The following is a 13,423-nucleotide window of genomic DNA, read 5'->3' on the forward strand; positions in this document are numbered from 1 at the left end:
TGGCTCAAGTGGTAGAGCACTAACCTTGAGCTGAAGAGCTGAGGGACAGCGCCCAGGCCCAGAGTTCAGGCCCCACGACCGGACCCAAAAAAAAAAAAGTTTACTCCCCCACCCCCCACCCCAAGAACTACTAATGTTAATTAGTAGTTTGGCATATAGCCCTTTTGTTTGGGTATGGGTGCGTGTATACACATATCTGTATGTGTATACATATGTGTGTATGTGTATATATATATATTTCCCTACAAAGCTATGATATGTTTTTAACCCTTTTTCCTTTCTTCTCTGCCCCCTTCCTTTTCTTAATGTATTCTCTTAATGTGTTTTCTTTTGCCAGTCCTGGGGCTTGAGCTCAGGGCCTGGACATTGTTCCTGAGCTGCTTTTGCTCAAGGCTAGCATCTAACACTTGAGGCACAGTGCCACTTCCAGCTTTTTCTGTTTTGTGGTTCTGAGGAATGGAACCAGGGCTTCATGCATGCTAGCCAAGCACTCTACCACTAAGCCACATTCCCAGCCCTGTCTTTTCATTAAATATATTAACATGCTTTTCCTAAGTATGCTCTTTTTAAACTTCTTAAAATTTTATCTAGATTTTTTTAGCTCCCTTAATATTCCCCCAGTGGTTTAAAACTCATATTATTTAACCCCTTTATTGAATATTTTAAGTAGTTTTGTGAGGTTTTTTTCCTATTATAAACTATGCCATGGAGGATAGTCATATGTATTAGTCTTGCGAATATCTTACTGAGAGAAATACCTGAAGGGAAATTACTGTATTAAAGAGTATGAATCCTTCAGCCTACCTACTCTTCTCTCCCTCCCCTCTCTCCTTCCTTTCCCAGTCCTCTCTTCTGTCTTCTCTTCAGTAGTAGGGATTAAACGCAGAACCTTGCACATACTAGACAATTGCTATATCACAGATCTGTTCCCCCCAGCCCAAGAGTTAGAACATTTTGGGACTTTTAGTACATGCTGACTATCTGCTAAAAAGGATACCAATTTAATAGCCTCCTCAAAACTGCATACTGTGACTTTTAATAGTTGCTCGTTACACCTTTAAAATTTTTTTATTTTCCTAAACTTGGAATTTAAATTGTCCTTGAAAATTAAAGAAATGCTTATTTATATCTTAGAACCATTTTAAAACTGAAGTTTACCTGTATCTTTTGTTAATAGAATAGATTTTGCCCTCTTGTAATACATTGGATTTTGTTTTAGCCACAGGCAGTTTTCTTTGTACAGACAATCTGACTGTACCTATTACTGTGTTCTCCCCAATCACTGAGACATGCTACTATCTCAAGTTTATACCACTAAGAATTGAACAGGACTTGATTAGACCAGTGTATTTTGCCTAATACTGATCCCCAGCGTGTATTTGCTGACCACGCTTATGAGGTATTAAATCATGTCTAATGCTTTCTGGCCATTTACACTTCTAAACCTCCACCATCTGGCTACATTTAGTAAACCAAACTACTTCAAAAAATGCCTGTAATGCATTAATGTAATGGTTTTGTTTCAAGTGTTAGGTGAAATTACTTCCAACAACTTATTACAGGTACATAGTAAATGATCAGAGCAATTTGATGGCAGCCATTAAAAATATTGGACTGCCTTTGGAAACTTCTGATGGTGTAGGAAGTTTCAATAGATTCAGGAATTGTACCATAATTGTATTTTGCATGAAGAACTAATTATTATATTTTTAATTGGCTTCTAGTCATGTTCCTTTAATAAGAATTAGGTGATGGATGCCTCCATCTGTTTATGCCTAAACATGAACATGTGATGCAAGCCAAACAAGATCCATTTCTTTTCCCTGTCTGCTGGAGAATGTGACAGATAGCCATATAATTTTTATAATTAGAATTATGCTTAATAAACATATTTGTGTTGTTACTAATAGCATGCAAGTGTCTCTTTGTATAATTCAGGAGAAAAGCACAAAGTCAATTTCGGTATTTTATTTCCTCTTAAGTTTTCACCTATGAGAGGCAGAGTCTGAGGAAATCCTTTTTTTTTTTTTTTTCTTTTGTCAGCCATGGGGCTTGAACTCTGGGCCTGGGCACTGTCCCTCAGCTCTCCAGGTCAAGGCTAGTGCTCTACCACTTGCCACAGCACCAGTTTCAGCGCAGGGTCTCATGCATGCAAGGCAAACACTGTACCGCTGAGCCACCTTCCCAGCCCCAGGAAATCCTTTTGCACTTGACAAAACCTGTTAAGTTTTCCTCATAGAGGAAAAACTTCAGATATTTTTGTCTCCCTTACTTGTGAACTTAGAGCAGCAGCCAAAAAAAAATATGCTTATTAGTGTAGTTACCCTGTCTTACAAGGGGTGTCCTTTCCATCAAGGCCTCAGAATAGATTTGAGTAGTGAAGAACTTTAATTAGGAAGAACTTCACTTTACACAGCTCAAGATCTAATTGCCAGTGTTTTCCTTTGCACATCCTACACAATACTGTCTGAAATGCTTAGCCAAGTTATCTATTGATGTAGAATTTTTTTTTTCATTTTGGTCACCTGTCATTTAGATTTTGTAATAGTAGTAATTCTCAAATATAGTTTCTTTTAACATGAAGTTAAAATCCTTGAATTTAAAAGATACCTCTATGTCTTTCCTCTCAGGGTTTTTCTTTACCAGTCTGCATTTCCTCCTTCTCTCCTTTCTACATGTCCAAAATTCTATAACCCAGCACATTCTGACTTAGTGTTTCTCCCTCAGTACATTTCAAGGATATTTCTTTTACTGAATAGCTTTGGAACTGCAGCAGTAATAGGAACAGAATGAGAAATGGACCTAATATCAAGATTTGGGGGAGTCTGAATCACAGAGTTTGAGATGCCATCCATAGAACATCCCCTAGTGCTGAAATCCATATAGATAGATGTGAATTGTTTCCTGGAATCCTTTTTATTTTTAATGTCTTGGGGGTTTTGCTGGTTGTTAGCTTTAACTTCCTTATCTAAAGGAAGATGGAAAATACTGTTCATTTCTGTAACCTTATGGAAAAATTATTGACACTCATTTTACCCAAGCCTCTGTTTGAAAAAGAAACTGGACTGCACTAGGGACAATAGTATGTCTTCATAGCTGAAGAGTACTATTCTGTTTTAAATGACAGAACAGCAAAAAGTATAAAAAAATCATTCACCACCTCTCTTTTTTTGTTTTGTTCTCCCCTCCTCCCACTGAAAGCTCGAGGTTTGGATCATATTGCTGAGAACATTCTGTCATACTTGGACGCCAAATCACTATGTGCTGCTGAACTTGTGTGTAAAGAATGGTACCGAGTGACATCAGATGGCATGTTATGGAAGAAGCTCATTGAGAGAATGGTCAGGACAGATTCTCTGTGGAAAGGCCTGGCAGAACGAAGAGGGTGGTGAGCCTTTTAACTTTCTTCCTGTTAGAGTTTCCACACCTGGCCAGTCAGAATCATGGGAAGATTGGTGGGATCGAATAAGACCACTGATCATTTAATGTGGTTATTTTGCTGATTTGTATGTAACTAAAAAATGTAAAAGAATACTTCATATACTTACCAGTTTTTCTTCTGATGAATCAATCATAAAATGACAGAGTACCATGTTAATAGTGCTTTGCAAAAAAAAAAAAAATAATAATAGAAAGCTAACTGCCCCTGCTTAAAACATTCTGCTCTCTGGGTACAAATTGGTATTCTGCAAAGAGGATAATGGGCAATTTATTAGTCAATTAGATGGCTTTGAAACAGATACGCACAATCATATCCAGCTTTTTCCTAATCTAAGACAAATGACTGTTTTCTCCTGAAGATGTTTTTATTCCATGCCTGTGGCATTTTATCACCTTTGTAATCAAAGACTATTTTTATGCCCATCTAGAATAAGAACTGTAACTACCAAAAAGAATGAAAATGATACTTGGTATAAACCATTGTTTCTTCACCTCTCTCTCTCTCTCTCTCTCTCTCTCTCTCTCTCTCTCTCTCTCTCCTCTTTCTCTCTCTCCCCCTCCCTCTTCCCCCTCCCTTCAGGGCCTGGCCACTGTCCCTGAGCTTCTTTTTTTTGATAAGGCAAGCACTCTACCACTTGAGCCCACAGTGCCACTTCTAGGGTTTTCTGTTTATATGGCACTGAGGAATCGAACCCAGAGCTTCATGCATGCTAGCCAAGCACTCTGCCACTAAGCCACATTCCCAGCCTTTTGTTTCTTCTTAAGACTCATATTTTCTTTAGCTTTTCTTGTTGAAATCTGAATTCCCTAAGGTATTATGTAGTTAGCAGCCTAAAAGAGTTCAACAATGTTGGTGTTCTTTTAATATAATGATACTATTTCATTAGATCTTCTAGAAGATTTTTGTTTGTTAGTTTCAAAATGTATAAGAAAGTCTGAAACTAGGTGCAAGGTACACAGTCAGGCAGAAAAAAGCCTGAGAGACTCTTGGGGGGGAAAAGGGGGCTCAGTTTGGGACTTGTACTCAGGCCTGGGCACTGTCCCTGAGCTGTTTTTGCTCAAGGCTAGTATTTATCACTTCCAGCTGTTTTTTGATGGTTAAGTGGAGATAAGAGACTTTCCTGCCCAGGCAGCCTCCTGAGTAGCTAAGATTATAGGCTTGAGCCATCAGCACCTGGACCAAGAGGCTCTTACTTCCAGTTAACCAGGGGGGGAAATAAAACTGGACTGGAGGTATAGCTCAAGTGGTAGAGTGCCATCTGTGCATAAAAGAGCTTAGGGAGAGCTCAAGGCCCTGAGTTCAAGCTTTAGTACCAACACACACAAGATCAGGTTTGAGTAGATCATAAATAAAGGTGACATATTAAGTCTTATATTTGATAGAAAATAAATGGCATAAGTGTGCTCAGTAAAAGCCTTGAAAATTAGTTTTATCAATTATTTATCTTGGATCATAAAGAACTACAAAACAGTTAAGAATATTAAGATTGTCCCGTATGCTATTGCACACTATAATCCTAGCACGTGGGAGGCAAAGACAGGAGAATCAAGAGTTTAAGTCCAAGCCTGAGTTATATATATGCAACAAAATAAAATTCCTCATGGAATTTTATGATTAGCTGTCTTTTTTAGTATCTTTGAAATTCATTAGCACATTAAATATAAAGATACCTCACTGTTAAGGGTTTAGCCATTCTGGCTTTCAGAAAGACTTTTTAAACCTTTTATCTCAAAAGGTTAAAGAAACAAAATACAAATAATTTTTGTCTATATAATTGTAAAAATAAATTCAAATTGCTATTCTTCCCAGATGTCTTTGCTACTTTGTTTCATTAAGTAGAAAAATAGAAATTTAATCTTTCATAACTAACTTTGTACTATGGAAATAAACTCCCTTGTAATATGCATAGCAAAATACGTAAGTATGTAGCTATATGACATTCACAGTTCATCATTTTGCTGAGTACCAAGAACAGCACTGGCAATAGAGCAAGGGGGGGCTGGGAAGGTGGCTCAGTGGTAGAGTGCTTGCCTTGTATGCTTGAGGCCCTTGGTTTAATTCCTCAGCACCACATAAGCAGAAAAAGCCGGAAGTGGCACTGTGGCTCAAGTGGTAGAATGAATGCTGCCTTGAGTTGAAGAGCTGAGGGACAGCACCCAGGACCAGAGTTCAGGCCCCACAACCGACCAAAAAAAAAAAAAAATAGAGCAAGGGGCAGCTGGGAAATTTTTTCTAGCCCTCTAGAAAAAGACAAGGAACTCTCTTCCACACAACTACTGACTGACATTAAAATGCACTGTAAAGAATACAACTTAGCTGTAAAGGTTTGGTCCTTTCTAGTTAGACTGTAAATGACAGTAAATCTACACCAGACATTGGAAATTTACTAAGTCTTTTCTAGAATGCAAGAAGAACTAGAAATAAGTGCGGTTTGGGCTATGTGAATGTGAAAATACCAAAGGTAAAGTAGACTACAAGTTTGCTTAATAAACTCTACTCTGAGCAGCAAGATCTTTTATATTAGTTACAAAGGCAGTAACCACCACTAAAAAAATAAATAAATAAAATAAAAATCTTTAAAGCTTTTGGGTGTTTTTACAAAGAATATAAAGATATATAAATATTTCAGGATTCAGTAATTACCACTCTTTCCCCTTTTCAACCAAGAAATCCACTATGCTGTTTTTATTATGATTCAGAATTCTGAATTCCCGTCTTTGGCCACATTTATCCACTTAACTTGGTATATATTCCCATGAATACACAAATACTTACCTGTCCACTCAGTTTGCTTCCTGTGTTAATTGATCTTCCCTTTTGTTTGTTGATGGGTTTTGTAGTTTTTTTTTTTAAAAGATAGGCCAGACTGGCCTCAAACTCAGTCCTCCTGTCTCAGCCCCCTGAGTGCTACAATTGCAGGCATGCCTTGGTCTTCTTCTTTCTTAAAATATAAAATTATAATAATTGCAATAATTATTTATGATGGGGTTCTTGTTTTCTTTTGAAGTCACCTTGCTAAGCCTGATGACATCGATAAAATCTATTAGATCTTTCCCCATATGCTGTTTCTAAAAGTGTTTTTCATTTTTTTCAACTAGTGATAAATAAGTAAATATAATTGTCCAATAAAGCTTTGAGTCTCTAAGATTTAACTTACCACTTTACTGTTTTATACCTAGATGGATTTGACAGTCTGCTCCCTAGGCCATGAACTTTGCCACTTTCTCCTTGAATAATATTGAATATGTTTCTCTCTTTTCTCTAATGGTATCTCTTAAAAGTATAATAAAAAACCACTTGGGAAAAGTCCATTTTCTTAATCAGCTGATCACATTTTATTATAACATTCTGAATTTAATATTTCACATTTATCATGTACTCCCACTCTCCTATGTACTTTGCATTTCACATGGAAGTAGTCCCTGTTGTCAAGAGCTTACATTGTAGAAGATTTTTACTGAAAACATAGGTACAAACTGAGAAACAAGTTTTCAATATCTAGCCATCCCTTTTGTAGCACCTTTGATGAAGAAATTCAGATAATCTATTGTCATGATAAAAAATACCAGAAGTTCATATGATTTGTTTCCTAAGGATTTAGCCAAGTATTTTTACATATGAAGAAATCTTAGAGTGCCAGAGATGGAGAGGAAGACAGGAATCAGGAATGATGGCTTTGACGTAGTTAGGAATGGAGCCTCTGGAGTAGGTCTGTCTACAAGCTTCCCATTTAAAATCTATTAATTGTCAGGCATTGGTGGCTCACGCCTGTAATCCTAGCTACTCAGGAGGCTGAGATCTGAGGATTGCAGTTTACAGCCAGCCAGGGCCAGAGAATCTGTAAGATTCTTATCTCCAATTAACTATTAGAAAACCAGAAGTAGCACTGTAGCTCAAAGTGGTAGAATGCTATCTTGAGCAAAAAAGAGCTCAGGGACAGTGCACAGGCCCCAAGTTCAAGCCCCACAACCAACAAAAATTAAAATAAAGTCTGTTATTTGAATGTAAAGTGTTCAATAACTTTAAACACTTGCAAAATAAAATACATAGAACTTAGAAATTTTTAAATACTTGAAAACTAAAAAATAGACTGATTGTTCAGTAAGTATGTCTTTCTTTGATCCAGAATTGTTGGATAATGTATCTTGTTTGGCCTTTTCTTTATGTGAGTATATCATGTTTCATTAGTCACCTTTGAAAAAACTGTTATTTTCACTTCACCATTGTAGATTTTGTGTGTGTGTGTGTGCACGTGTGTGCACGCACTCACGCACGCATGTGGGAGGGGTACACCCATTGTAGATTTTCTTTTCAAAAATATCACAAAAGTCAGAACACACTGTCTTCCTGATTGGAAAATTTTTCAACTAATTTTTAAAGTATATAATAGGAAGAGGGCAGGGAAGAAGCACTCCTGTAGACATTGAACAATTAATTATATTTTAATGGAGCTGTAGAGGAGGAGTGGATGGTTGGCCCAGAGAAAACATGATTCTCTGGTGCCAGGATTACACTCAGAGGCATTTCTGCCTATCTCCACTTTTCAAGGCACTGTGCCAGTGAGAACAGCAGTTAGTACACCCATAGTGGGGTTTACTAGCTTCCACACCGTGTTTGGTGGGTTCTTAACTTCAGGATGAGGAATTAAATTTTTTACCCAGCAGGAAGTGATTGCCATTTACTGGGGGCTTTTTGGTACCAAAGATCTAGCTTGGGATATGAGTATTCCAGAAATGTGCTGTCATAAGGAAGGAGAGCTAACAAATGCAGCTCAGTGGAATCAAGGAAAGGCAATAAATGCATGTATGTGTGTACGTAGCTGGGAACCTACCTGTGAAAGTCAGTTTTATAGTTTTGATACAGGCTCTTAGGCATTTCTTTTCTTCCATTTCTGCTGCTGGACATTTGTGTAATCCTTCTATTGAAGTGTGCTCAATTGCCCCCTGTAGAAGACTACTATGGAGCTACACTTGTAAATCCTAGCTACTCAGGTGGCTGAGATCTGAGGATCGTAGTTTGAAGCCAATTCGGGCAAGAAAGTCTATGAGACTCTTATCTCCAGTGAACAACTCAGAAAAAGCCAGAAGTGGCTCTGGTAGAGTGCTAGCCTTGAGCACAACGGCTGAAGGACAGAGCCTGGGCCCTGAGTTCAAGCCCCAGGACTGGCAAAAAGAAAAAAGACTACCACCATGCTGATCTTAAACGGCCTAAGTGACTGAACAGCCAGCAACACACCTTTACCTCACCTGATAAACACCTGGAAACTTGATCTCTTTGACAGGCACCTCTACTACCCTCCATGTTCCTCTAACATGGCATAACTTGACTTGTAAAAGACTGGGGCCTGTCCTCATTTAAAACTAATAGGCTGGAGACATAGCTCAATGTTGAGTGTTTACCTAGCAAGTTTTAATTACCATTACTAACAAAAATTTCAGAAGATAGGCCAGTGGATCTATGCAGAGGTCTAATAGACTAACAGAAAAATTCTGATATACACATGCACTCATGCACTTATACTCTCTGGACATGATAATATCCCAGAAGACCTTATATTCTGCACTATGATTTACCCAAAAGCAAATCACTGTCAGTCAAATTCCTTAGAGCCCAGAAAATTACCCCTTCTTGACATGGGACTAGACAGGATAGTATGGATATTAGAAGAAATATAAATGAAACACTGAAGAAATATGAAGCTGCTTGTAAATGTATGATATTACGATTCATTGGAAACATTTTTGCTTTTTAGGGGACAATATTTATTCAAAAACAAACCCCCTGATGGGAACGCTCCTCCCAACTCTTTTTACAGAGCACTTTATCCTAAAATTATACAAGATATTGAGGTAAGAATTTATGTATTTTTGGATGTTTACCAAATGATAGAGAATCATTAGTATTCTTTAGTTACAGTGTTATTACAGAAAACCATTAGTTTATGATTGTGGGTTAAAACCAATATCTTTATAAGTAAATAGAATCCGTAATAAATTGCCAGCCAAATTTTGTAAAGCTTTAAGAAAGTTTTTAATGATATATACATAAGATTTCTTCCAATAGCAGTAAGACCATTAAGTTTATACTCCAAAGCTAATATTGTCTTTTGAATTGAGTTTCCCTGGAGTTCCTTGGTAGAAATGGCCACCATATATGTATAAAGAGAACTAAGTATACAGCCTTACTTAGTACATATATTTTTAGTTAACCTTTAAGTTTACCTTAAGGGTAAGTTCACGTTTTTGCACAATGAGCCATGGGTTGCCATCGATGTCACCTAAAAAAGACTTTGCTTCAGATTCTTTCCTCATGAACTACCTATTTTTCTTCTTCTTAGACAATAGAATCTAATTGGAGATGTGGAAGACACAGTTTACAGAGAATCCATTGCCGAAGTGAAACGAGCAAAGGAGTTTACTGTTTACAGTATGATGACCAGAAAATAGTAAGCGGCCTTCGGGACAACACAATCAAGGTAAGGTCTCATTGATTGAGGGGCGCAAGCTAAGGGAGCAATATTGATCATGTTCACAAAACAGCCTGAGCCATAAACCCCAAGCATTTAGAAAATAAAAACTTTATACTGGTGGAAGTACCAAAATCAACATAATTTTCTTTTTTTCTTTTTTCTTTTTTTATTGTGAGAATACCGTACAGAGGAGTTACAATTACACGGGCAAGATAGCGAGTACATTTCTTATCAAGCATTGTTGCCTCCTCTTTGTTTCCCCTTCCCATCCCTTCCCATACTCCCCCCTCCCTCCTTCAACATAATTTTCTTGAAGGACAGAGTCTGCTTTCTACCAGGATAACACACAAATAGTAGTCCTAGGGTTAAATTCCCTTCTTGAAGTACACTAAGGGGACCATTACTCTTTGGCCCTCATAATTATAGGCTCTCCCTGTACCTTAATGAAAAGGATCAAGTTTGCATTAGAACTGAAGCTATATATACACAGGTGCTTAACTATATCTGTAGAAAAGAATGCACTCTACTGCCACTCCAGGCTTTCATGCTTTGGGGAAATCAAACACATAAGAGAGCAAACAAGTCTCCACAACACCCCATTATCACAGTGATTAAAAGGATCTTGTTTGCCATTCTAGATCTGGGATAAAAGCACATTGGAATGCAAGCGAATTCTCACAGGCCACACAGGTTCTGTCCTGTGTCTCCAGTATGATGAGAGAGTGATCATAACTGGATCATCGGATTCCACAGTCAGGTAGAAAATTTCAAATGATTTTTTGAATTGTGAACCCTCAGATCTGCTCTATTCTTTGTCATAGATAGTAATTCTATATATAATGCATGAATATAATATTGAAACAAAAGAAGACTTAATCATCAGCTCCCACACACACACCATTTGTTAATCTAGATCAGTAAACTTGATAAAGGAATAATTGAGGTAAGTTCACATTTTTGCACAATAAAGAAACAATTTTATATGTTTTATGGTTTTTCTTTTTTGTTTTGTTTTGTTTGTCATGGGCTTGAACTCTGGGCCTGGGCCCTGTCCCTGAGCTCTTCAGCTCAAGACTAGCGCTCTACCACTTGAACCACAGTGCCTCTTCCAGTTTTCTGTTGGTTAACTCTGGAGATGAGTGTCTCACGGACGTTCCTGCCTGGGCTGGCTTTGAACTGCAATCCTCAGATCTCAGCCTCCTGAGTAGCATGAGTCAACAGTGCCCGGCTCTATTTATTTTTTTATTTTTATTTTTGCCAGTCCTGGGGCTTGAACTCAAGGCCGGTCCTGGAGCTCCACTTTAACCTTTTTGGTGGTTAATAAGACATAAAAATCACAGATTTTTCCTTCCCCTGGTTGGCTTTGAACCATGATCCTCAGATCACAGCCTCTCAAATAGCTGGGATCTCAGGCATGATCCACTGGGGCTTGGCTTTATATTGTTTTTTTAATTTGGAGAATCGTCCATTATAGAAACTTGCCTTTATGGTAAATCTTGCATTTCTTAACAAACATTACCTCAAAGGGGAAATGACAGGAATGGAGTGAAACCTTCCTGTCAGGTGGTTATAACTTTGGCAGAGGCATGCATTATCTCTTTAAAGTGTGTACAGGTGAGCAATGCTCTCTCTCTTTGCCAGCTTCTCGAGACTCTGTTATTCCTGCAGTGTATAATTGCATGCTTCACTCAGGGAGGGGCCCTCAATTTCCAGATGCATTCAGTGATTTGATGACACAGCCATTATGCTGCTGGAGTCCAGTGCAGTTCAAATTCTGGGTACTAGCAACACTGCTGGAAACCTCTATTAGAGGTTTTGCCTTAAGCTAAAGGATTTAGCAAACATAATGCATCAAAAGTAACTTTAAAAAAAAAGACAAAAAAAACCCTTTGGATCAAAAAGTAGTTAACTGTGTTAAGTTCTCTGAAGTTAAATGTTTACCATTATAAATTACCCTTTGTGAATAAAAACAGTAACTCCCTAGTTCTTGTCTTTTGACTTTTAAGGCATAGCAAATTTGGTCTTTGCAGTTGTCAACACTGAACATTTATCAGTGTTTATGGAGTACCTCACAGGAGCCGAAGCATTATAAATGCCTGCATCATTTATAGGGTAAGGGGAAAATTATTTTCCCCCCATGGTACTAGGATTGAACCCAGGACCTCACTTAGTCGCAACCCAACCTAGAAAGTGATATTTTTTTAAAGGGGAGCAGAAGTAAAACTGGAAGAAGGAAATAAAATGTTATAAAACCAAAATCAATACATAAAAATAGTCAAGATAAAATAAAATGTGTCATGACAATGTAAGTCTGTGACAGAATTGTCTTGGTCCTTACCAGTTCTGGTTCCTGAGAATGAACACTAATGCTATTATTATTAATCAGATTCTTCATTTATAGTGTTTCTCCGTAAACCAGCCTCAACCCTAACTACTCAAAAGGCTTGAGTATTGAAGTCTGAAGCCAGCCTGAGCAGGAAAGTTCCCTAAGACTCTTCAATTAACAACAACAACAAAAAAAAACCCACAAGTGGAGCTTTATGTGGCTCAAGTGGTAGAATGCCAGCCTTGAGAGAAAAAGGTCAGGGACAGTAACTAGGCAGAGGCAAGAGGATTGTGAGATCAGGGCCACTCTGAGTTACCTAGGGAATTTGAAGCCAGCCTGAGTGCATTAACAAAACCCTTGTCTCAGAAAAAAACATACATGAATATATATATATATATATATATATATACACACACACATATACATATATCATACATAAAATATATATTCTTTTGGGTGTCAAATTGAATGTCACAAGTTTCATTTTATTTTGTTTTTTTTGAAACAGGATCTTGATATATTATCCAAGCTGGTCTAGAACTAACTAATGAAAGTATTTGTTTGTCTGGGGCAAATTGTCAGATAATGGTAGCTGCCACTCTCTCCCTGGCCTCCACAGCTTAACCAGATTTTAAGCTTTAAGGATTCCACCCAGACAGCACTCCCATCCCTTTCCTTTTCTTTCTGTTCCTATCTAATCCTCTTTCTGTCTACCACTTCTCTGTGGTCTATCAGATTTCCCCCTCAGTGCTGCAAAAGGAAAGGAATATTACATTTCCTGTGAAAATACAGGGAGATGGAGAACATCTTGGCTAAATAGAGTTAACATATTGTGTAGTTTGAATACCATCTAACTCTCAGCTATCTCTTCCAGAGTATGGGATGTAAATACAGGTGAAATGCTTAACACGTTGATTCACCATTGTGAAGCAGTTCTGCACTTGCGTTTCAATAATGGTATGATGGTGACCTGCTCCAAAGATCGTTCTATTGCGGTTTGGGATATGGCCTCCCCAACTGACATCACCCTCCGAAGGGTACTGGTTGGACACCGAGCTGCTGTCAACGTTGTAGACTTTGATGACAAGTATATTGTTTCTGCATCTGGGGATAGAACTATAAAGGTAGTAAGACAGTTCTCACTAAGTTTCCATTTTGGAATAGGAAGTTTATGTAAAAGTTTGAT

At 37.8% G+C, this 13,423-nt stretch overlaps 1 protein-coding gene across 1 annotated transcript in view; it reads left to right on the top strand.

Annotated features, from left to right (window-relative positions):
• The window catches only part of Btrc (beta-transducin repeat containing E3 ubiquitin protein ligase), a 165,268-nt gene that overhangs the window by 137,852 nt on the left and 13,993 nt on the right, over window positions 1–13,423 (top strand). Inside the window, exons 7-11 of the mRNA XM_013017590.1 lie at window positions 3,191–3,388; window positions 9,195–9,291; window positions 9,780–9,917; window positions 10,550–10,668; window positions 13,112–13,361. Of these exons, the coding sequence (XP_012873044.1) occupies window positions 3,191–3,388; window positions 9,195–9,291; window positions 9,780–9,917; window positions 10,550–10,668; window positions 13,112–13,361 (802 nt within the window). The remainder of the gene's footprint in view (window positions 1–3,190; window positions 3,389–9,194; window positions 9,292–9,779; window positions 9,918–10,549; window positions 10,669–13,111; window positions 13,362–13,423) is intronic.

Source organism: Dipodomys ordii, unplaced genomic scaffold (genome assembly GCF_000151885.1).
Source record: "Dipodomys ordii isolate 6190 unplaced genomic scaffold, Dord_2.0 Scaffold36, whole genome shotgun sequence".
Classification (NCBI taxonomy): domain Eukaryota; kingdom Metazoa; phylum Chordata; class Mammalia; order Rodentia; family Heteromyidae; genus Dipodomys; species Dipodomys ordii.